The 25,191-nt window shown below is 36.8% G+C and overlaps 1 protein-coding gene and 1 long non-coding RNA gene across 2 annotated transcripts; one reads left to right on the forward strand and one right to left on the reverse strand.

Annotated features, from left to right (window-relative positions):
* Positions 1–13,228: 13,228 nt before the first annotated feature.
* On the forward strand, positions 13,229–16,424 carry LOC121977797. Its single transcript, XR_006111043.1, has 4 exons — positions 13,229–13,568; positions 13,657–13,799; positions 14,005–14,065; positions 15,484–16,424. It is a non-coding gene; the product is annotated as an uncharacterized LOC121977797 (long non-coding RNA).
* A 1,930-nt stretch (positions 16,425–18,354) lies between these two features.
* Positions 18,355–24,701, reverse strand: LOC121975906 (chloroplastic group IIA intron splicing facilitator CRS1, chloroplastic-like). The gene is made up of 8 exons (XM_042527836.1): positions 23,821–24,701; positions 21,505–21,979; positions 20,350–20,480; positions 19,616–19,966; positions 19,377–19,533; positions 18,913–19,202; positions 18,779–18,838; positions 18,355–18,674 (listed from the first exon to the last, which is right to left on the reverse strand). The coding sequence occupies exons 1-8, from the start codon at positions 24,643–24,645 to the stop codon at positions 18,633–18,635; spliced, it is 2,331 nt and encodes a 776-aa protein (XP_042383770.1). The 5' UTR covers positions 24,646–24,701; the 3' UTR covers positions 18,355–18,632.
* Between the last annotated feature and the right edge of the window lie 490 nt (positions 24,702–25,191).

The raw sequence follows: 25,191 nt of genomic DNA on the forward strand, positions 1-25,191 counted from the left end.
AAAATATTATTAGTATTGATAATAATATTATAATGTATTATACTTGTTAAAATAAAGTATTATTAATAAAATGAGATGCTCTTTTAATAAAAACAGGAAAAAACAAAAGTATCCAACGAAAATATCCTTTAATGTGATGATTTATTTTAATTTTTTAATTTAATATCTTACAATAGTGGATCCGACAAAATGACAAATTTCACTTTTTATCCTTTTGATTTTTTTACTTTTTTAAAAAATATATATACATGCATTCTTTTGCCATCAACCAATTAGGGGGAAAAAAAGTTAAATAACAATAACTGATATTCATGACTTTAGCAAAATCTTCCATGTTTTCTTGTAAAATATCGACTATTACACTCATTGAAGTGGTAAAAAAAGGTGAAGTACTCATTTCAGTGCCTCTAATAGGGTTTAATTAAATTCTCATATTAAAAAAATTTAATAAAGATAAGAAAAAGTTTTAAAAAATGTATAATATCTCATTAATATGAAGTTTTTTTTAGAGAGACCAAGAATAAAGTCATAAGGGTCTAAATTTAAAGTGGATAATATCATACCATTGTGGAGATATGTAGATATTCTTTGGACACAACAAATGATATAAGAGTCATGGTCCAAACCAGATGCAATATGGGATGACCTTGAACAAAGTTGAGGGTAGGCCCGAAGCTGGTCATGAGTGGTCGATGCTCGTGGAGAGACCCGGAATAGGTTAAGGTGACCAAATACTTGTATGGGGCTCGGAGCAGGTCAGAGTGACCAGATACTTGCAGGGGGACGAGTAGGTCAGGGTGACCGGATGCTTGTGTGGAGCTACGGTGAATATTGAAGCTGATTCTTCCCATGGGTTTTGAGTCGTCGCTCGGCTAATTAATTACACACCTAGGTTTAGAGTCGTCACTCTGCTACCATATTACACACCTAGGTTTAGAGCCGTCACTCGACTATCATTTTGCACACCTGAGTTTAGAGTCGCCGCTCGGTTATCACTTAGTTAGAGATCTGTGTCGGTCGAGATAATTTGTGACAACACTTAGAAATTTTTCCATATCTCGTCACTCCCTCGGACGAGTGCCTTTTCTGAGTTGCTGACGTCCTCTCAATTTTGGAAGACTGTGCAAATCTCTAGTCATTATTACCGAGCACTGCCCCTTGCTTTTTAATTAAGCCTCATTAATGCTCCCCTGTCGCCCATTGCCACATTTCTCACCCTCTACCGTTGCACGCCTGATGTGACAGGCGGATATCTAAGGTTGATGTGACAGGCACCGTTTCGAATTCAACGTCTAAATCTTGGCCTCGTTTCCCGTAACCCTCAATTGAACGGCTCAGAGCGACCATTTGCTAAGCTTATAAGCCCTTACTGTCGTCATCGTCATTTTCATACTTCATCTTCTTCGCACACATCCTCCGTCGATTTCTTTCTTCTTCATCACCGGCAACCTTCATCAGTAAGCTTTCCTTTCCCTTCTAATCACGTCATTGATCTTCTTCTTTTTCTGTTTTCTATGACCATCTCCCCTAAACCTCCTATGTCTATCCTAGGTTTTGGTACACTTCTACCGGGTCCAAGTTCAATGGAGATGAGATTGATCAGATGAAACTCACCTATCGTTTCCCCCTACATCTATCAAATCGCCATCCCCTTTGCCTACGACCGACCCCATCTGCCTCCCGACGTTTTTTACACTTTTTCAAGGATCAATTTTGCGCCGGCCTCCGCTTTCCTATTCACTCTTTTTTTCCATGTGTAAATATTTCTATATTTTCCTGCACCAACTGGTGCTCAATTCCTTTAGGTTGCTGTATGGGGTGATTGTGCTATTCCATCTACACGACATCCCCTTAGTACCTAGGGTATTTTATTACTTTTATTATCCTAAGTTGTCTGAGCCGGGGACCTTTTCTCTTTTAAGCCCGAGTGGGTGCCGTTTTTTTTGACAAAATGTTGTCATCAAATAAGCACTGGAGGGAACATTATTTTTATATTTGTTTTCCCACTAGGCCAGACTTTTTGGTGTGACGCTCAATCGGAGGAACTCTATCAGTGGCACCCTCTAGTCGCTCGGGAAGGGTATTCCGTTCATCCTATCGATATGTGCCACCAGTGAGACTTGTTCGACTGGCTTATCTATGATAATCAGTGATAATGCACTAGCTAACTTAGCCAGCTCGTTTGCAGTCTGGTTGTCCGACTGGGGGATTTTCTGTATAATTACTTCCTAAAAACTTATTTTCAATTTCTCGAAAGCTTTGGCATACAGCTTGAGTCGAGCGTTACTTATCTCGAATGTGCCTCAAAGCTATTGGACCCTTGACGGGCGGCTAGAGGGGGGTGAATAGCCCTGTAAAATAAAACGAATCTTCCTCAAACTTTACAACTTAATAAACTAACACTTGTATAAAAGAATTAAGAGACTTAAATAAAGAAAAGAAAATACACAAATGATTTACTTGGTTACAACTAGGGAGGTTGTTAATCCAAGGAAATTAAACGCTCACTAAACTCTCCTTCAGGCGAAGAAGTCTCTTTATAGTAATTAAAGCACTAGATAACATAACAGACTGAATAGGAATCAATCACAAGTATTGTTCTGACCTCCTGAGACTAGGGTTGTATTTATAGCCTTGATTAAGGCACCTGGAAGGGTTCTAGGCGCCTCTAGGTGGATAAAACTTTATCCCTGTCACAACGCAATATGCCACATCATGTTTGGCTAATTTTTTCGGTCCGGATGCCTGAAAGGGTTTCGGGTGCCCAAAGTCCAAGCGCTTGGACTAAGTCTGAGCGTCCCGGATAGATCCAAGCGCTTCGGACTTGGTCGAGGTGCCCCGGACCGAAAAATCAACTATTTGTTGATTTTTGATCCCGGTCTTGCTCTATGTTTCTGCTCGCATTGGTCTGGGTCTTCCGCTCAGGCTCCTTTCGCTTGGGTGATCTTAACCATCCAGAATAGAGCTCACCCGAACCTAACTTTCGACCTTCGAGCAATCTTCTGCTCTGGCTTCTTGTCCCTTGGAAATGTTGCACCCCTCCTTCTCGTCCGTCCGCGTACTCTTTCACAGCATTTCATCCTTCAGAGGCACCGAATCCATCGGATCTCTCCCGTTTCGTCCTTCTCACTAACTGCATCTTTTGCTCGACTTCCTATGCTCCTAAGTTCCTGCACACTTAGACACAAGGGTTAAATACCAACATAACCTAACTTGACTTGGTTGATCACATTAAAATTACCTTCGGGTACTTACAATCTCCCCCTTTTTGATGTGAGCAAACCCAAGTTAAGTTAGAATAAATCTCAAAAATAACAATTAGAAAAATAATAGTTATAATTTTTGTAAGTAAAAAAAATTTGTACTAACTACCTAATCTTTACTAAAAGTAAAAAAAAGTTTGTATTAACTATCCTCCCCCTAGACTTAATATTTACTACTCCCCCTTTTGTTCATATTAAAAATAGGATACTTTTAAAATGACTTTGGAAAGATAAATTTAAAGTCTAAGGGAAAATAAAAATATGAAAGGTTAAAAAATAACAAGGGTTGAACAAAAAAAATTAAAAAAAAACTCCTTTAATTATTAAAAAAATTAACAAGGGAAAAAAGCATAAAAAGTTAAAACATTTTTTTTTGATAACTAGTTCATAGAAAATTTTCTAACAATAAAAAAGTTTTTTAAAAATGTTTAGATTAAAGTTTCAAAAAAATAACTTAAATAAATTTTAATGATCAGACTTTTTCTAACAGAAATTTTGACAAGCAATTTAAAGTATTAGTTAAATGTTTCACAATAAGTCAATTAAATATTTATTTCAATAATTGACTTTTAGGCTCTGACTAAGTGGTACTAAGCCTTTTTGGTTATTGAAATAACAACCACTTTCTAGTCAAAGCTTTTTAAAAAAATTAAATATTTAATTTTCTCTCTGAAGACCCTTAGTTCAAAAAAATAATCAATCTAAATATGATTTTAGAACCCAAAATAGATTCCTTGATTAATCAAGAATTTTTTTTAAGAATATATTTATGTGATATCCTAATTTGACCTTTATGATACTTAAGATGCCAATTAAGTCCTGAAAAATTTCTAAAATTAGAAGTAATAAAAGTTGAGCATACACAACTTTTCAAATTTTCTATTTCCTTTTTCAATTTTTCCTTTTCTATTTTTACTTTGTCAAAATTTTCTAATCGACAAGAACCAACTAAGGTTGATTTTAACTCCTTATTTGCTTTTTCTAAGTTATAACAATTTTTCGATAATGGTTTTATAAACTGAAATGACTTGTTAGGAGGAAAAGACCGTACCTGACTTACCTTGTTGATCCTGCAATTTGAAGCTCCCCCTGAAGTGCTGCTTTCTTCTGATGTCGCTTCCCCTTCATCAATGCTCATTTTAGACGAGCTTGCTTCGTCTTCGTTTTCTTGGTGACATGCCATTAGTGTGATTTCGGTATAGGCCTCGATTTTTTATTCTAATGAGGTTTCGTTCCACGTCGCTTTTAGGTTCTTCTGCCTTTTCTGGGTTGATCTCTTGTCCGTGCTTGTGTCCTTATTCTTCAATTTTGGACAGTTATCTTTCACGTGCCCTTCTTTATTATAGTGGTAGCATTTTACCTTTCTTTTTCTTCTTCTACCCTGCACTTGATTAAATTTATTAGATTTAAATAATTTTTTAAATTTTCTTACCATTAACGTCGTTTCATTATCGTCAAGTGATGTCTCAGAATCTGGTTTATATGTTTTTAGCTTTTAAGGCAATGTTTTGCCTTGATTCCTTCTTTAGACCTGTACATTTTGACTCATGAATTTCAAAAGTTGAAAAAAGTTCTTCCAAAGTGCTTACCTCTAAATCATTCGAGATAAAATACGCATCTACCAAGGTCGACCATTTCGGAGTCCTAGGAAATGCGTTAAGTGTGTACCTTAGCGAATCTCGGTTAGTTACCTTTTCTCTGAGATTTGTGAGTCTGGTAATGAGCTCCTTGATTCTTGAGTGGAGGTGTGCGACGGTTTCACCTTCTTCTAATTGAAGATTGCTGATCTGGTTCTGGAGTAGGTCCCGTCTCGCTAGTTTTGCCTCCGAGGTCCCTTCGTGTAGTTCCAGAAATTTTTCCAGAACTCCTTGGATGACACGTAGGCTTCGATATGATTGACTTCTTGAGGTGGTAAAACACTAAGCAGATGAAACTCTGCTTTGTCGTTTGCCACGAAGTCGGCTTGCTCCTTCTTCGTCCACTAATATTCTTCTTTGTCTTTCGAGGTTACAAAATCATATTTTATAATGATTAATAATTCAAAATCTGTTTTAAAAAATACTTCTATCTTTTTCTTCTAGCTCGCGAATTCCCCCTCGAACTTCGGTGGGTTGATGCTCAGTTTGACCATCTCGTGTGTTTCGTTCGGCGGTTAGTCCTCCTGAAGCGAACTTGGCTCTGATACCACTTGTTCAACCCTTGGAGGCCGGCTAGAGGAGGTGAATAGCTCTGTAAAATAAAATGAACGCTCCTCGAACTTTACAGCTTAATAAACTAACACTTGCATAAAAGAATTAAGAGACTTAAATAAAGAAAGGAAGAGGCACAAGCGATTTACTTGGTTACAACCGGGAAGGTTGTTAATCTAAGGAAATTGAACGCCCACTAAACTCTCCTTCAGGCGGAGAAGCCTTTTTACAGCAATTAAAGCACTAGATTATAGAACAGAACTAAATAGGAATCAATCACAAGTGTTGTTCTGACCTTCTGGGACTAGGATTGTATTAATAGCCCTGGTCGGGGCTCTTGGAAGGGTTCCAGGCACCTTTAGGGAGATAAAACTTTATCCTCGTCGCAACGCAACGCGCCACATCACGTTTGGCTAATCTTTTTGGTCCGGGCGCCCAGAGTCCAAGCGCCTGGACTAAGTCCGAGTGCCCTGGACTTGGTCGGGGTGCCCCGGACCGAAAAATCAACTGTTTGTTGATTTTCAATCTTAGTCTTCCGCTCCGTTTCTACTCGTATTGGTCCAGATCTTTCACTTTGACTCCTCTCACTTGGGTGATCTCAGTCATCCGGAATAGGGCTCACCCGAACCTAACTTCCGGCCTTCGAGCAATCTTTTGCTCTGGCTTCTCGTCCTTCGGAAATGTCGCGTGCCTCCTTCTCGTCAGCTTGTATACTCTTCCGCAACATATCTTCCCTTGGACGCACCAAGCTTGTCGGCTCTCTCTCGTGTCGTCCTTCTCGCTAGTTGTGTCTTTCGCTCGACTTCCTGTACTCCTAAGTTTCTGCACACTTAGACACAGGGGTTAAATACAACAAGACCTAACCTGACTTGGTTGATCACATCAAAACTACCTTTGGGTACTTAATTACAATAGTTGTTGAGTTGCTAGTTGAGAATCCGCGTAGATAAGGACGCTTGTGATTCCTACATGCCAGGCTGCCTGTAAGTAGACCCGACCCCGGGCCGGGTCTGGCCCGGACCCGGCCCGGGCCCGTAACGGGGTCAACAGGCCGGTTGCCCGTTGACCCGGCAAGTTGCCGGGCCGGTTCCGGTTCATTGGGTGTAAAAACCGGCGAACCGCCGGTTAACCGGCTGGTTGAACCGGCGGTTCAGCCGCAAAATTTTTTATTTTTTAAACGGCTTGAACCACCGGTTAACCGGCGGTTCCAACGGCTATGAACCGGCGGTTCGTAGCCGTTGGGAGGTTTTTTAGGTATTTTTTTTCAACGGTTAGGATCATTTGATCGTTTTTTTATCAATGGCTATGATTTAGTGTCCGTTACTATCAAAACTCTATAAATAAAGAGCTTATTTCATCATTTTTCACACACATCTTCTCTACTCTTAATCTCATTTTCGTATTCTCTAATCTCTACACGCTTTCGTTTTCAATTTTTAATTACAATGGAAGGAGGTCGCGGAGGTGCATCATCTCGAGCTCGGAAGGGAAAGCAAATAATGAATCCGCGGGAGGAGGACCCAAACATTCAATCCACCGATGATGAGATCGAGCATCTTCCGAATCCGACACCCGACACACAAGGAAGTACCGATGCAATTACTTCTAAGGTTCGGGAACTTCCTCCTCTAAAGTCTTCTATTTTTACTAAACATTTTGAGAATGTCACTCTTCCGTCGGGAGAAATGCGTGCAAAATGTAAGCACTGCAATGCTTCCTACAAATTCCAAGCCGGCGGCGGCTATGGGTCGTTGAAACGACATGTAGAAACGAAGCACCCGACGGAATATGGACTCGATCGTTCTCAAACACAATTATCAAGATTTTCTTCAACTAGCGGTAGTACCGATTCCGGTTTATTTTTATATTCGGATAATAAATTAAGAGAATCATTAGCTAAATTTGTTTCCGTAGAACATCTTTCTTTTAGTTTTGGATCTAAATGCACATTTGAAGATTTTTGTAAAGAATCTCTTAATCCATGTGCTAAACGTGTTCCTAGGACTACACTTACTCGTACAATTAAAAAATTAGTAAAACAAGGAAAAAGAATTTAATTGATGAATTTAGTAAATTAGATAATAAAGTTTCTTTATGTTCCGATATTTGGAGTGATCATTGGCAAACACATTCGTATATGGGTGTGACTTGCCATTGGATCGATAACTCTTGGAACCTCCAAAAAGATTATTAGCTTATAGAGTTTTGATGAATCACATAATGCTCATAATATCGCACAATTATTATGTTTAATTTTAGAAGAATATGGTTTAACTCATAAAATATTTTCAATATCATTAGATAATGCTAGTTCTAATACCGCTTGTATAGATGATCTAAAATTTGTTTGTCAACCTATTATTGGAGGTTTATTTTTTCATATTCGTTGTGTATGCCATGTTTTAAATTTATGTGTTCAAGATGGTTTAAAAATTTTAGAAAGTTATATTAAACCAATTAGAATTACAATTTCTTATTTATGGTCTCATCCATCTATAATGAAACAATGGGGTAGGTTTTGTAAAATTAATGGAATGAGACCTAAAAAATTTCCACGTGATGTACCAACACGTTGGAATTCAACATACCAATTATTACAAGATTCATTTCAATATAAAGAATTATTATGTTCATTTTTTGCACAAAACACTAATACTAATATATATTTATTTTCACAACAATGGAATATTTGTAGTAGTATTTGTGAAATTTTAAAAGTATTTAATGATGCAACCGAACAACTTTCCGGTATTTATTATCCCTGCTCAATTAGTTTTAGAAAATTTTTCTAATATAGTATTAGTTTTAAATGAACATATTAATAATGAATCTTTATCTCCTTGCATCTTAGCTATGAAAACTAAATGGGAAAAATATTTTTATTTAATTCCTGAAATTTATTTAATTGCATTTGCTTTAGATCCTAGATTTAAATTAGAAGTTTTACAAGAAATGTTAACTTTATATTATGATGCTTTAATTCCAATTAAAGATTCTTCTTCCCCTGATCCAGCTAATATTATATATAATGTTAGAATTTATTTATATGATATTTATAATCAATATTATGCAAAATATGGAACACAAATTAATATTTCTGAAATTCAACAAACTACTAGTAGTAATTTAAAACTTACAAAAGCACAACTCTTATTAAAAGAACGGACAAAACGTCCACGGGGATCCTCAAGTTCCACACAGGAACTTGAGAATTATTTTACGACTTCTTTTGATTTTAATGAAGCAGATAGCGAAAACTTCGATATCTTAAAGTGATGGTCATAGAAGGCTCAAAGCTTTCCCGTCCTCTCCGTGATCGCAAAAGAAAGTTTAGCTTGTCCAGTGTCAACTGTTGCTGTGGAGCAGACGTTCAGTGCCGGCGGCAACATATTAGATGAACGACGATCAACTTTGTCTCCCGACTCATTGGAAGCCCAAGCATTACTGGACGATTGGACCAGAGCGGAGAAAAGAATCCAAGGAATGTAACTTTCAGATGACGAAGTTGAAGATTTTGATACTGAAGGAACAAATACGACAGGAACAGGAAATGGAAGTGAATGAAAATGTAAAAGGATAAAAATGTAAAAGAACTACGTGGGCTTTGATTCCCCTAAAGGGATACGTAGGCAACTTAAACAAGTGCAAGCCCTTTTTTTAATAAATTTTAATTTCTAATTTTTAATGTTTAATGTTTAATTTTTAATTTTTAATTTTTTTTAACATATTAATCTTGAACCATGACGAACCGTGAACCGAATCGTGAACCGTAACCGTCTTGGGTGGTTAAGGTTAAGGGTCGACCTCCCTGGAACCGTCGAACCGGCGGTTCCGAACCGTCGAACCGGCGGTTCCGAACCGTCGAACCGTCGGTTCCGAACCGTCGAACCGTCGGTTCCGAACCGTGGTCAGATCTACCTGTAAGCCAACTATCATGTCCTTATATTCAGTTTTGTTATTTGTGGTCTAATAATCCAGTCGTATGGACAATTGCATCCTATCCTCCCGTGGCGATACTAAGAGGATGTTGATTCTGCTACCTTGCCGAGTGAATGAACTATCCACATATATTTTTCAAGTCGCGTCTGGCTTAGCATTTTGGACCTCAATGAGAAAATCAGCTAAGGCTTGGGTCTTGATCACCGTCCTCTGTTGATACTGTATGTCAAACTCGCTCAGCTTCGTGGTCCATTTGATCAGCTGTTCGGATGCTTTTGGGTTTAGGAGAACTCTTCCCAGTGCTCTGTTGGTCATCACCATGATGGGATGTGAGATAAAAATGGACGAAGCATCCGAGTGACGAGTACTATCACATACGCCAATTTTTCGAGACTGGTGTAGCGGGATTCTATATCATTTAATATATGACTTGGAAAATACACCGGGTGTTGCTCAGAGCCATTCTACCGCACCAACACCGAACCAACAACATGCTTTGTGGATGATAAATAAATTCATAGCAGTTCTCCGGCATTGGGCTTTGCCAGTATAGGTAGGGTGGTAAGATATTTCTTAAATTCCTCCAGCGCTTCTAGTACTACATGAAGGCATATAGACCAAGAGATGAAGACGTTTTATTATAATGAATTTATAATAAATAAATTTAATATATTTGGTATTCTATAATATATTTATCCTTCAATATACAAGATTTTAAACTTATAATTGTAGAAACGATATACATGGGAGGAAGTGCGCGAGGAAGAATTTAAAGATACTTAGAACAGTTATTGTGTCAAACTTTACAGAGACCTTCTTTATTATATGAGAAACATGGATGCCCACCTAGACTGTAGAAAGATGGCAAACAAATGCTGAAAAGGCTCGAGTAAACAGAAATACAAAGCCAAGTGGCCTGAGCATCGAAATCGCTCGGCATACGTCAGAATCCAAATCTATTGTTGAGTATGCCATAGATATGGTGAGTTTAATTTAAAGTTATACTTTGTAACAAATTTTGTATTTATTATATATCAAACTTAAATAATTTTATCCCAAATTATTTGTGTATACAGGAACATGATCTATCCCGATAGTCCACATGTATAGAGGTCTTTCTCAAGACTCACAAGAAGAAGGATGGGACATTTGTCAATCATCGATCTCAGGTCATACATGTAAGATTATTAACTTTATTATATTTAATCATTTCTATCTTGATTAACTTTAATAATTGTAATCAAATTAGATATTAATCATATTATATTTTTCCACACATGAGTAAATAACAAATATAATGGTTCAGGCATCTCAGCCACCAGTAGAGCGAGGAATCCACAACCTCTATCCCCTGATGCGCTAAATGAGATCTATTATGATATTGTCGGTAGACAGACAAAAACTCCACCCTCTACGCCTTGGCTCCCAAGACAAATTTGCATTTGATCGGTTAAGGACTCCTAAGGATCATACTATAGTTCCTCTTCTTCTAATAGGTGCAGTCTTTAATATGTGAAAATCAAGATCCGTGCACTCAACTGGTATCAATGGATCTGAGGATGACCGATATGGATCAGTGGAGGGCAGCTGAGGAGTAAAGGAGGGCTGTTGATAACTAGAGGATGGGCCGCTAAGGATCAAAGAAGAGCCGAGCAAGATTGGAGGAGGGTTGAACGTGACACGGATAATGAAGCTCTCTTGGCCCATATGCGAGTGGTCGTAGCTAGTTTTACCCAGACCCAAATACCATATGATTTTCAATCACAACAGACTCAAGACCCATCAGACCGTGTTGCTTAATTTTTTTCTGAGGTTTGTTCAACTACAATTTAATTTTTTATTTATTATACATAAACCATATAAAATGTATTTATTCTGTTTTGATGTTCTAATATGTGTATTTCTAAATATTGTATTTCTGTATATTTTAGGAGTCTCTATTGACATCTTGATCATCACCATTTGGTTATTTTTATCCAAGTATCTTTTTGTTACATACAAAAATTTTAATTATTTATCAATTTGATCATAATCTATCGTATTTGATATTTTGCAAGATTTTTTATTACTACCTTATTTTTTTTATTTTATTTGGAGTATTTTCTATCATAGTATGATATTTAGATATCTGATTATGTAAATTTGGATTTAGATATGAATATTTGGATAACTTAGTTTGTTTCTATTATTGTGTTTATAATTTGTTTAGATTGTATTTGTTTAGATATGAATGATTGTGTTTGTTTTTATTATGGATATTTGTGATATTATGGATGTTTGTATGGATTGTGAAATGTGATGTTTGTTTGTTTGTTTGGATTGTGCATGGATAGTGAATGTATTGATATTATGTTTGATTGTATGGATTATGAAATGCCATCTTCTGTGATAGTTTATATAGATATAGAAATTATAAACAGGGTAGATCCTGAATATAAATTGACCTTTGGGATTTTTTCTTATATTACTGATGGAATCGATATTCCGTCAATATATATCGACATGGTTTACCAATGAAAATGCTATTTTCATCGGTAAATACTATTTTCGTTGGTAAATACTGACAGAAATGTTATTCCATTGGTAGATGTCGGCATTAACTACCGAGGGAAACATTATATTTCCGTCGGGAAAAATTACTACGGAAATTGAATTTATGTTAGAAAATATTACGCCAGAAATTAAATTTCGTCAGTAAAATCATTTCCGACGAATAACTATCTGATAAATGATTTTTCATCGTAATTTCTTTACTAAATGAATACACTGGCGGAATTATGATGGAATTTTTTATGGATAATCTCATTTTTTTTCATGTAAGAGTTTTAGATATATGTATCTCATGACTTTAAAAAAATATTCGATGTTCTTCCCATTTTAAATCCAACGTTCTTATTTTATATAAGATATTTCTCCAAATTTCTTTATCATTTTATAAAAACAATCATAAATACTTAAAGTCCTTCCTTAAAAAAAATCAGTTTTGTTTAAAATATTGGGACATAAGGGCTCAAAATACCGTTACCTGCAAGTATAAGCTCTGTCCTCCTAACCCTTTGTTTGGGAGGAGATGAGTAAAGGGGAGGGAAGGGTAAACATGGGTAAAAAGAATTTTTACACTTGTTTGGGAGAGAGTGAGTCATGAAGGGGAAGGGGAGAGAAGGGTAAAGCTTTCCCTTGCATGCTTGGGAATCAGCGAAATTTCTTACACCCCAATTTGGGGTGTAAGGAAGGGGAAGGAGAAATTATTTCAATTTTATCCTTATTTATTTTTTCACATGCAGATTTATTAAAAAAATAAGAGGACATTTTTGTAAATTTGTATATTTAACCTTCATTTCCATCCCTTTCCTCTCAAATGAACTTTCCCTCCCTTCCAAACAAGGGTAAGATAAATATATTACTTTCCCTTCCTTCCCCTCCCTTCCCCTCCTATTAATGAATCTTGCCTCACCCCATCCAAACAGAGGGTAAAAGTCTATCTTAGAGCTCTACCACATGGAAAAATCACCCTCAAATATTAGAGGAAATTAATGGCATCTACCATACATAAAAGAATCATATGACGATTAATTAGCCAATTAATATTACTAGCACAATTCTTGTGCCAGTACCAAATACTCACATTTTGCTTGGAATATTCCATTATGGCAGATGCATATGGTCTTCTCTCCGGTAGTATTATACTCACATCGGCCGCCGCTGCACTCTGAACATACCGGCGATGTTAAGTAAAAAAAAAAAATCGCACAAGGTATCACTGCCATCCCATACCCATCCACGTGCACCCTTCCCTTTTCTTTTCCCCCTTTCTTCTTCCTTTTTTTTTTCGGTTCTGCTCCTCTTTCTCTGCTCCAGCGGCGATGAACGACAAAGCTCTCCCCCTTCTTCTCAAGCACAGCAGCCCTTGTTTCCCCCTCCCCGCACCTTTTCTCCTCCTCCAGTAAGGGGAGAGCGTTGTTTTTCTCTGGCCACTAGCCTTTGCTTCCTCTTCTCTGCTTCTCGGCAGCACCGTCAGAGCTCCTCGAAGTGTGTCGGAGCCCGCCGGACCACCAGAAAAGAGGGGAAAATAAAGTCCTAGTTGCTGCCCTCTTTTCTAGCCAAACACAACAGCTATCGGAGCTAGCTGTGGTCTTCGCCGGAACTCGCCGAGACCATTGGTGAAAAAGAGGAAAAGGTTTTCCTTGCCCCTTCACTATCCCAGTAGCCTTCCTTATTTTCAACCTTCCCTAACTACCATAGTTACCTTTTGTCTCCTCCAACAGCAGCCCTAGCTGTTGTCCTTTTCTTGGCAGCACTGTCGGAGTTCGCCGGAGCTCGCCGGAGCTAGCTGAGGCGGCCAACAACGAAAAGAAAACAACCCTAGTTGTTGTCCTCATTTCCAGCAGCCACACAAAATCCTTAGAAGGTATATTTTGGGTTGTTTCGTGTTAAATTGATGTGTAGTTAGGAGAGCCATCTAGGTTAGAGAAGAATTTTCATTTAGGAATGTGAAGTGGTACGAGATAGTGAGATCAAAAATAGTGATCTAGTGGTTTCGAGTCGTAAATCATGTTTAGATTTTGTCATGATTTTATTATCATTTTGCTTATTTGAATTATTATATTTTGTAGATATGAGCTTGAGTGGAGCACGGTGACCTGACGACACTTGAAGATTTTTGCTGTACATAAGGTAGATACATCTACTCTTGTATATTTACTTGTGCATGAACAAATATATAAATTGGATTATGTATATGTTGTATCATTGTTTTCAAAATGGGGATTAAACTGATATTATAAATAGCGAAATGGGTTAAAATATTAAAATCATTGGAGGGTAAATAATTGATATTATTTCTTGTTCACATGTGGGTTCATACTGGGATTTATATGGGAAGAGTTGTTTTTAAAATTAAAGAAATATTCTGAATTACTCTTCTGTTGATACCTTGTCTTTTTGACTTGCTTGACCTTTCATACTCCATGCTTTTGATACTCTATCTGTTGATACTTGTAGCTTTTTATTTGTGGACCCTATAATGATAAATTAACAAACTTGATACGCAAATATTACCTTGATTGACCATTCAATATGAAAAGAGAATAAGCATGATAAATGGATAAATATAATCATAAGGGTGAAATAATAAAGATGGTAAATGAAGAATATTAAAAAGTGAAGACGGTGAGCCTAGCTTTGTATTAGAACTTTATATTAGAGTACTAGACCACCCACATATTATTGTGGTAGCGCGGCGGCCCGTGGTCCAGAGTACTTGACCGGCTGACAGTACACCCGAGGCGTGGTGGCGTGATGTAGCCCTCGGTCAGTGTTTATTATGTCTTCCACCGGTGAGGGCTGATAGCCCGTACGTCAAATGACGTATGCAACAGTCTTATACTATGAGAAGGCTTTTAGCCTATCCATGTGATATTACACTCTGATGATATTGGCTCAAGTGATTCACTTTTTAGTTGATCTGTCAGATTTATACTATGGATATACATGTTGATATTATTATGATAACTTGTATACCGATTGATTAAATAATAAGATTGAAGAATTGATTTTAATTGATGATGACCAATGATGATAAGGTGAAGATCCTAAACTCTAATATAAAATTTTTACCTGATTATAGATAATGAGAAGATAATTATACATATATATGTATAAATGTAGAACTTTAAGAATAATCTAAAGTTATAACAAGAGATTGTGAATTACTCTACTTCTCTGACTTTTTAAACAAGATTAAATTCATGCACATCTTTCTTGAGTATCCACTTAGCCATTTGACTAACTTTCTATATTCCTTGGTCTCCAGTTTTGCAGACACAGGGATTCTTTTGATATTATAGTTGATTTTAGACTTTCATAGAATTGTTCAGAGATTTCGAAACGCTGATTTCCTAGTTTGTTTCACTTTTGTTTTCGTTGTATTTATATTTTATAATTTTATTTCAGATGTCGTTTATTTGTATAGTTTTGTGGTCTAGGAAGCATATGATATATATATATTAGTTGATACATTTCTTGGTTATGTTGTTTAGATGATTTTTTAGGATTTCTTATATTATATTGTCATACCGGGAACTATACCCTAGGGTGTAACAGGCGAAGTCCAATTTGCCAACCACCCTGCCCTTACCAAGGCACGGTAGTCACTGCTGGTGCTTATATCGGAATAACTCATGATCGGAACCACCCCAAAGCTACAATTTCCACCTGGAAAGTTCACATGTCCGAGATCGCACTCGCCTCCGAAGAACACCAGACTGGTATAGCCCAGGACAAGTGAAGTTTTGATAGCTCAGTAGGCCATATCCGTACCAGCGCAATCGAAGAGGAAGAAGATACGCTTGTTAGAAGAGCTATCGCGAAAAGGATGGAGATACAAAGCGGAATTCGAGAAAAGTGCTATGCATGGATCGTCGTCGGCCAGAGTAAATTGAGCTGAGTCGTAGGAGATGCTGTCGATAAGATAAGTGAAGTCAGAAACTGAAAGAGCAAGAGCTCAAGTTTGGTCGGTGCAGTTAAGGGCAAATCGCGGAAGGCCGCATGCAGAAGGATGGCTGCTGCCCTTGGAGCCACAAGGGGAACTGAATCGAGTGATTCCCACATCTTTGAGGAACGCAATCATCGAACATGGAAGAGGAGGCAATGGCTGTTGGTGCTTCCTTCACCGAAGAAATAATTAGGCAGAAAGAGCAGGATCCGCATGGTGAAGGAAGGGAGTCTCCAGTCTTGAGAGAGTATAAGAATCACGGGAGAGGAGGAGCTAAGTTTGCAAGTAGTCAAGAGTGCATGAACGTAAGAGTCAAACGGATATTGATTTTCTTATGCCAAATTATTCTAATTTGGACAACCAAAACACGTTAGAATAAGTAGCGTGCTGATTCTTCAGATGCAGTGGTGGCAAAGAAGGTGTTTAGTTGTTTAGCTTGTCATAGTTCATCATCCACTGATTTGATCTCTACCGTACCATTTTCTTTTCTTTTCTTTACCATGTGGGCTTCTTGAAGTCTTCCCAAGCAGTCCCTGTCGTCAACAATTATTGGGTTGGAAATTTCAAAGCGATATTTGACATTTCTGGATGAATACTTTTCGACTATTGGCTGTAACTCTGGTCAACTTGGAAATCGCATAGCGATATCTTACGGCATCTACGATGCAAAATTTTTAAATAGATTTGAAAAATAAAAAAACTGAACAAATTTTTTTTAATTATTGTGGATGCAAGATTTGAATTTTGTATTTTAAGAATAATAATAAAATTTTAAAATTATTATTTTTTAAAATTAATATAAAATGTATATAGTCATACAATTATATATTATTAATTACACCACATAAAAATTATTTAGAACTCTAATTATTGAAGTTGTTTCAATAGTTTTTAGAATATTGAAGTGATATGATATGATATATTGAGATCATAAAAAAAAAAAATTTCCTCACATTTCACTTTCAATCTCTTCAGTTTTCTAACATATTATTTTGTTGGAAATCTGATGGTGATGTTTATGAATTTCTCTTAGGCCAAAAGAATTCAATCAAATACATGTGTTAATTTTAGTCCAGATAAAATAAAATAATTATTTTTTAAAAAACAGATCAGCATGAACCAGATGGCTCTATTTTTTTTAGGTGTCAAATTAGATAGATCGAGTCAGATTATTATTTTTTTAAAAAACAATACTCAATTCATATCCGACTCGCCCTAACCGCAAGCCAGCCAACCCATTTTTATTTTTTTAAAATTATTATTTTATTTTTTAATAAAATAATTAAATATAAATTCAAAACACATAATAATATTTTAATTTAAATATGATAATTATATTTATGCATTTAAATATTTAAATTTGAGAGTTTAAATGTTTCATTGTCTAAACACACCTTGCTAAGTGTTAATTGTTAAAGAAAATCTGTTGGCTAGGAATTTCAATTTTTTGATGTTGCTGATTTCTAGATGTCGTTGGAAATATTCATAGCAATTCCTACTTCAAGAGTTGCTGATCAATATTGTTTAAACCTTGTTTTGATATTTGATTGATGCAGTATTGCATTATGAATGCAAAAGATAAGCAATTGGGCATCATCGGGGTTGGAACTATTTTGTGCTAAATTTTATGGGAATCTCTGATCAGAGGCAACCTAAGGGGAGGTTGTTACCATATACCATTACAATACTAAATGAAGAATCTTCTTGATCCAGGCCTGAACCCTAACAAATTGTGATTTCTGAAATTGACCAATCTAATTCTTTTAAGTGTTGAATGCAGAGGTTAATCATATCTTGGAGAGACACTAATTGATGTTGGCAACACTATTATGATTCTGAAAAAAAATCAGGAAACTGCCAAAGGAAAATAATTTGACAAAGATGGCAGGGTCAGTATAGAAACTGCACATTCAGAAGTTAAGATGCTTGATTTCAGAATTGTTTTTTAGTTGCTGCCGCTCAAATATCAATTTTGGCTTGCTAACTCCCTAAACACTTAGCCCTAAAACTTTAAATACAAAAAAAAAGAGGATAAGGTGGGTTCAGGTTGATTGATGACCTGATTCATAATTTAGATCACCCCCTAGTTGACCCAAACCCAACCCTACTAAAAAAAAAAAATAATCAGATTAGATTTCAACTCCAACCCGATCTGGCCTTAATTCTAAAACCTCCAACACTAACCCAATTTGTTTTGTGTTGACTCAGGTCAGATTTTTAAATCAGATTTATTTGACATCCTTAATTATTTTTTTCTTTCAAAATTTAAAATTAAAATGAAAAACTCAATAGCTTGTGGGCTTGACCCATAATCCGTAGTCTAAATTTAAAATTTTCAACATTTTTTAATTTTTTTGATAGGTTAGTGGGTTAGCACACCAAATCCATCTTGAATTGGATTAGGAATTTTGCAGCCCGCCCCACCCCGCCATATAACCTGCCACAAGTGGACTCATTTGACAGCATTACGTTAGCACAATCAGGTATTTTGAATTGATTATAGTGTAAAAACAATTGTTTGTCAAACAGGAGTTACATGAACCATCTCCGTGAAATAAGAAATTTTAATATAAACATACCAATCAATGTAAGTATTTATCTTGATGGAGCGACATGAACCAACTCTGTAAAATACAAAAAATGTCTATCAATGCTGGTATTTACCTTGGCGAAATGAAAGTAGAAGACATTGTTGCGTCTGAGCCTGGATACTGGTCATAAGCAATCATAATTCAGAGAATTGTTTGTTCAACAAATCGTCATTTCACTGCTCTTCCGCTCTAAAGCTCTCTAAAAAGTAACAATATTGAGCAAATTCAATCAGTACAGCTATTCAATATTTAGGAAAGAGCTGAAAAAACATTAGTCGAGAACCAATACTGCATTGAACTCACCAGTCTCTGTTTTAATTTCCTGATTGCTTTCTCTCTTTGCAGTGAGAAATGTTTCAAGGACTGTAGAAGTAAAGAAACAAATCATCAAAAACAATGCATAACTAAGGAAAAAAGAAGAAAATGCTGATCATTACTCCACGACGCTGGATCTCAATTGATCTTTGTAATGCTTCTCTTTTAGTCAGAATATTGTCGGGCAGCTGCAATGGACGAGCGTAGTTCTTTCCACGGTAGATAATTATTGCATGGCTTGTTCTAAGTTTCTCCACAGCCACCAGTATCCCACCACACTCCACTTCAAGCAATCTTGCAGAATAATTAACCTGGTACTTTGCCTTTTGCTTGGTAATTACTTTCACAACTTCTCTATGTTTCCAGTGCTGATGAATACTTCCAATTACCCCGTTATAGATTCCACGCCTACCTGAAGATCTTTACATACTTAGAATCTTGATACAAAAGTATTATTTGTCCATTATTACAGCAGTCAGTAGCTACATAAACTTTGAAATAAGAAAATTTCTAGAATTGCAGAATCGAGTTGCTAAGGCCAGTATTTTAGTAAAATATGCAATTAAATTGGTGTGATTGTTTATACCTAGCAATATAACTTCATCCATGGCCAAGCCAATTTTACGAAAAGCCTGCCTCTCCTCTTCCGTCAATATTTCCTGGTCAGCAATTTGGTCGGAAGGGCACCATGACAAACTAAGCTTGCTCAACAATTGATTGGATTTCTCAATCTTCTGATTAAGCTATCATAACGAGAGAAAAATGTTGATCAGCAAAATCAAATTCATTGATAGTATAAATTAATTTACGAGTTAGATCGCATACAATGAAAAGCCTATGCTCATTGAGCCTTAGTTCCTTCTCCAATTTTTCCTTTTCAGCTTCAATTTGAACTTGACATCTATGATTCTTAATGCTAAGTCTGACATGATTTGTTTGAATGTTTTGAAATTCCATGCGTGTACCAGCACTGTTAGAACTAAGTGATATGGCATCCATCGTATGGGTCAAGTTTGTGGAACTGAGTCGAGCTTCTTCTTCCACGAGAAGTTCCTTATCAAGCTCTGCTTCTCTCTCCTCAATAAGATTAAAGACTCCATCAGGGAGAAAATCTTTGCCTCTATATAAAATGATAAAGAACTTGTTTCTCAATATCAGAACTCCACCAGTGAGCCGCTGCATTATTATTCACAAAGATGTATCCATAAATGACTTCCATACATTGCAGTCATGTACAAAAAACAAGGCTTTAAATAGCATTGATCATCATTAACATTGAAGGAAACAGGAAAATCAATGGGATTTTGGTAGCGGTATTCAGGAATTACAAAATTTGAACTCCTATGTAAAATACCTAGGCACTTCCGTAAGAAAAATTTAACGGCATCTAAATAATGAATAAATATATTCCTTATTTATTTGATTATATCTAGCATTGAGGCATTGTGGTTCCAATTATCAGATCTAGTTATTAGCATTTAGAAGATGTAAAGATTATTGAGAGACTTTCATAGTATAATGATATTAGAGAATTTGCAATAAAACATCAATAAACTTGCCTTGAGCTCCAATGACATTTGCTCATTGTTGGTATTTTGAATGCCTATTTTGATTGCAATCTTAGCTATGCAGCTTTTCTTCCAAAGCTTTATTATTGAAGAAGCCAAGCCTTGAAGTTTTGTGTTTCTACCTTTCAACAGAAGATATATACAAGTGTTACAGTTCGATAAGTACTGTTACTTCTTTTTTGATATAAATTATGCTCATAAAGAATCAATGTTATGGTATATCTTCTGAATAGTCAACAGCTATTTCCAAATTTTCAATATCACCGCTGCACATTATATGAACACATTTTTACACTTTCCTATTTTTATACAATACAAATATAATTTCATATTTATCATATAGTTGAAAGTGGAGGGATGGGAATTGAAAAAACATATGGAATACTACCAATCCCCAAAGGGATGCATATAGTTTCACCCTATTTACAATTAGTGTCAACACATTGATAGAAGCAAATACTAAGTAATATGCAAAATATATATATAAATTTATAAAACCTTTCTAGGTCCAAAACAGAATTAACAATAAGAAGCAAGGAATTCGGAATTATATTAGATGAATTGAAAACAAAGGATGTTCAGACTCCTGACCATATTGTTATATTGTTACATTTGGTTCTATTATGCTTAGAATATAAAGGATATTTTGGTCCAAAAGAAATAAAATTGAAATTACAAGAAATATTGTCAACAAGAAACTCTTACCATTCTTGATGGTATCATGGTATGCATCAAATATAAAATGACCATTTGGTCCAAGATAATAAATTAATTATGGAAAAACACTGAAACTTAATTATAAATAATACAACTGTTTTGTCATTATTTGTATTAAATACTAAGATATTTTTTCAGAAACTTAGGTAAGAATCACCATAATAGAAATTTGGAATGGGTCATGAAAACAAGGTAAGCTGATTCCTATGAGTTATGTTACTGAAGAAATGTGTTTAGGTGAATGTGGCGGAGGTTAAACTCCCATATATATTGTAAAGGATGACAAATCAAACATGGAATATTTCATTTGACCATTACTTCTCAAGAAATCTTATAACATTTCGAACCAAAGCAGCCAAACGAACAAGAATGACATGAAGCGCATACATATAAAGAACGAAGAAGCTCAATGTACAAGGAAATAATTACCAAGAGCAAAATGTGTGGGTAAAGAACGGGCAAGTTTCCGCAGATAGGTCAACTCATCATCTGTTAACTTTACTCTTATACCAGGGGGACGCATCCTGAATGGAGGCCTAAAACTAGGAACAACTTCTGGGAGTAGGTCAGCATCCACAGGCAGCGGCGTTCGCCACCACCAATCAACAAACCGGGGACCTAATCCATCCAATAATCTATTTGCTTCTCTCTCATAAAGAGATCCTTCAACTGGATGTTGAGTTACGGAATTCTTGTTGGTTAGATAAATATTATTTTCCATATCCTTCATTATTCCACCAGAATTTACTGAAAAAATAGCACGATTACTGTCAAATATGCCAAGATTCACTTGATCAACAGCATTATAGCAACTAGGGGTATGAAGAATCATTCCATATTTTTCTCCCCTATAGATAACTAGGAAATCTCTCTTTATCCATACAACCAAACCTCCAGTCTTTGTCTGTCAATGTATGAAGAAGTTTAAATATATGTTAAAGCAGCAAACATAACAAATCAGCTTAATAACTGTCAGAGTCCACCTACTTTGGCAAATTAAATCACATCATAAGCAGAGCACAAAGATAATGATCATAGTAGAATAAAAAAGTTCAGAAAGGTGCATAATCAATATTATGATTAAGAAGACATAGACAACAATGCCAGAAAGAAGCTAGAGATGGTTAAGGAGTATGTAGATCTGATAGACTAATTTAGTAATTCGAGTAAACTTGTCATTGCACATAGATAAATCTAACACACTGTGTCTGAAATTATTGAAATCAAGTTAACAGATGTTCATCTTACATCTAATTATTTATTAATCTGACTTCCAACCAATTTTTTGGGCGTGCTTGTTAGTACATGAACACATTAAGCCAATTTTTTTCAAGGTTGAGCACAAATGCATCTTCTCATACGCAAGAAAAATTCCCATTGTGTCAAATGGCAGACTGAATGACAATCATAAATTGGTATAAACAATAAATTGATCAGAAAATAAAGAATAGACAAGTTGTGTACTTCAGTTTGATTTTCTTCTATCTACTAAGAACTACTCTGAACTAGATATATTTATCATAAGATTCCAATAAAAGACATGCGTACGCACACAAACACACACATATAACTGTATATATTTGAACAGAGACACGTACACAGAATATCAATATTAGGAGTAATGATATGAAACAGGAAAAGAAAGAAAAGGAACGATGCAACTAAGAAAAACTTCGCAAAACTCTCATGAGCTTACAGGATTCTGTTGAAGTTAGGAGGCTTCACACCCATTGGTCTCCCATGAACAAATGTAGTAATATTTATATAAATGTAAATCGGTCCATTTCCTAACAACTTAAGCTTTACAGGAAAGTTATTAGCCAATCAATTTTAACATGGTATCAGAACAAAAAGTCTAAGGTTAGAATCCCATTTGTCTAAAATAAAATGATGGGCATGAGGAGGTATGTTAAAGCTAGGAGGCTGAACACCTGTTGGTCTAATACAGACAAGTGTGGTGATCATTTATATAAACATGATCACTTTTCTAACAACTTTAGGATTTGAAATAAGTGATTAGCCAATCAACTTTGCTTTTGGAATAAGTGCTTAGCCAATCAACTTGAAATAAGTGTTTAGCCAATTAATTTTAACAAATTGAACAATATTGACAAGAAGAGAACTCCAGTTGCACAAGAAATAAATGTGGTTCTAGATAATAGGTCTTCCATAAATGTGGTTCTAGATAATAGGTCATCCATACAAATAGCATTTATAACTATATGTCCCTGGAAACTCATTATCACAAGATAGGGATTGAATTACTGGACCATAGACACAAACAGATAAAGTTGCAACCCTGGTCACACAAATTATGTCCTGGGGAGAGGCATTTGGGTCGAAAAGACTGATGTAGACCCTGAAATTTGTTGGCTAAGGGGGTAGATTTTGCCCGACGTTCCCTCCATAAGTTAATGGACAGCCATTTCCTCTTCAATAATGGAAGCTGACGCTGGAAAACTGACTACGCATAGATATTCAAATGGTCAAAATCCTTGCATCTGTGCCCGCCTCAAAACTACCTTTTGAGAGAAATATGCAACAGCAATACCAATCCAAGGTTGGCTCCTTTTGAAAAGTTTCCACTGCCATTTCCTAGATCTAGCGTGTGTTACAAAATTAAATATAATAATTGGGATGGAAGAATGAAGAAAAGTACCATAGTAGAGAGATTCACATTGCTATATGAACGGAGAAAACAAAAGCAAAACTTGAATTAGAACACACTCGAAAGGCACCACTGACCTCAACAATTTCCCTAGCTCTGTCCATGTTTCGCCGGAGGGGTTCCACAATCCTAACCATGACAAGCTCATCATTCCTCCAACCCCGCTGAATCTCCTCCACCACCACTTGCGTCACGCCAGCTTTCTTGGCCTTCACCCACTTCTTCATCTTCTTTGCTTCGCCTCGCAGTCGAAAGAGTAAATCAGGAGCAAGCACCAATTCCGCCGCCGTTATCTCCTTCACCTTCTTCTCTCTCCTAAACACTAGCTTATCCACCTCCGCGGAAACCCACGGAATCCTCCGACCGGCTCCAGAATCTCCTGTTCCAAGTGGGATGTCGAGATCCACTACCTGGGTCCCACCAGAAACACCGGAAGAGGTCGGTTTCTCGTCATCCGCCTCCAGCGAATGGAGCTCGCGGAGGCTCTTGATGTTTCTAATAATTCCGAGCATAGCATAGCGACTCCGACCTCCTCTGACTTTTTCAGTGAGGTCCCTATCGGCGCGGCCATCGTTCTTGTGCTTCCTCCTGGCGCTTCTACGAGGGCTCGAGGGGTCCAGAACTTGGTCCCGGGGGAGGACAAGTGGGGAGGACATCCACGGAGCGGTGGGCATCTTGAGCGAGTCAGCTCCGTCGGCAAGGATCCATGGAGGCACAGAGGAGGGTGGCCGGTTCTCTCTCTCGCTGGCCGGCGAAGGGACGTCGAGATGATCGGAGGCGAGCAGGCGAGGAGGCCGGAAGAGGTGAGGGTGAAGGGATAAGGAGCGGAGAGAAGGCGAAGGGATCGGGAGGAAGGAGAACGAGGCGGACGAAGGATGAGGAGACGGAGGCGGCAGCATCATCGGCGGCGAACGAGGTCGACTCTAGAAAATATCCAAGGGATCCCAAGCGACTGGAAGGCTTAGGTGACGTAATACCATTCAAATGGGCCGGCCTGTTTAGGGTCTATCGGCCCATCAGATACTCGAGAAGGATCCAGTCCGAGCATGCTAATGGCCTGTCAATTGGCTTTGTGCTGAGTACGACCCATATAAACCAGAGTTATCACCAACCGATCAAATTTTATTATTAAAATCAGTTGTTACTATATAACATAGACGGTGGATGTATGACATCTCTAACGTAATGATTAAGGGTCGATTCTTAGGAATTGACGACATAGGATTTACCTCATCATGATGACAAAAGGTGAATACGTTCGTCCCCAGTGCTCTCGTCAACTCGTTCCAGGATCAATACTGAGGAGGTAAATCACGGACGACAATTAACTTTTGGAATAGTGACTAATAGGAGTTTATCTCACCATGCGCCTATGATCTGTGCACCTGCATATATTTCCCTTTCTATCATTAAAATCAAATAAATAGGATAACTTAATAGGTTATCAA

The sequence above is a fragment of the Zingiber officinale genome, chromosome 4B (assembly GCF_018446385.1).
Source record: "Zingiber officinale cultivar Zhangliang chromosome 4B, Zo_v1.1, whole genome shotgun sequence".
Lineage (NCBI taxonomy): Eukaryota > Viridiplantae > Streptophyta > Magnoliopsida > Zingiberales > Zingiberaceae > Zingiber > Zingiber officinale.

Bases quoted from the DNA above. Each gene is read 5' to 3' on its own strand.
- LOC121975906 (XM_042527836.1), bottom strand. From the start codon at position 24,645: ATGATGCTGCCGCCTCCGTCTCCTCATCCTTCGTCCGCCTCGTTCTCC. The intron at 21,980-23,820 runs GTCAGTGGTGCC...ATACATTGACAG, and splicing joins GAGCTAGGGAAATTGTTGAG to ACAAAGACTGGAGGTTTGGT. The intron at 20,481-21,504 runs GTAATTATTTCC...TTCTGTTGAAAG, and splicing joins ACCCACACATTTTGCTCTTG to GTAGAAACACAAAACTTCAA.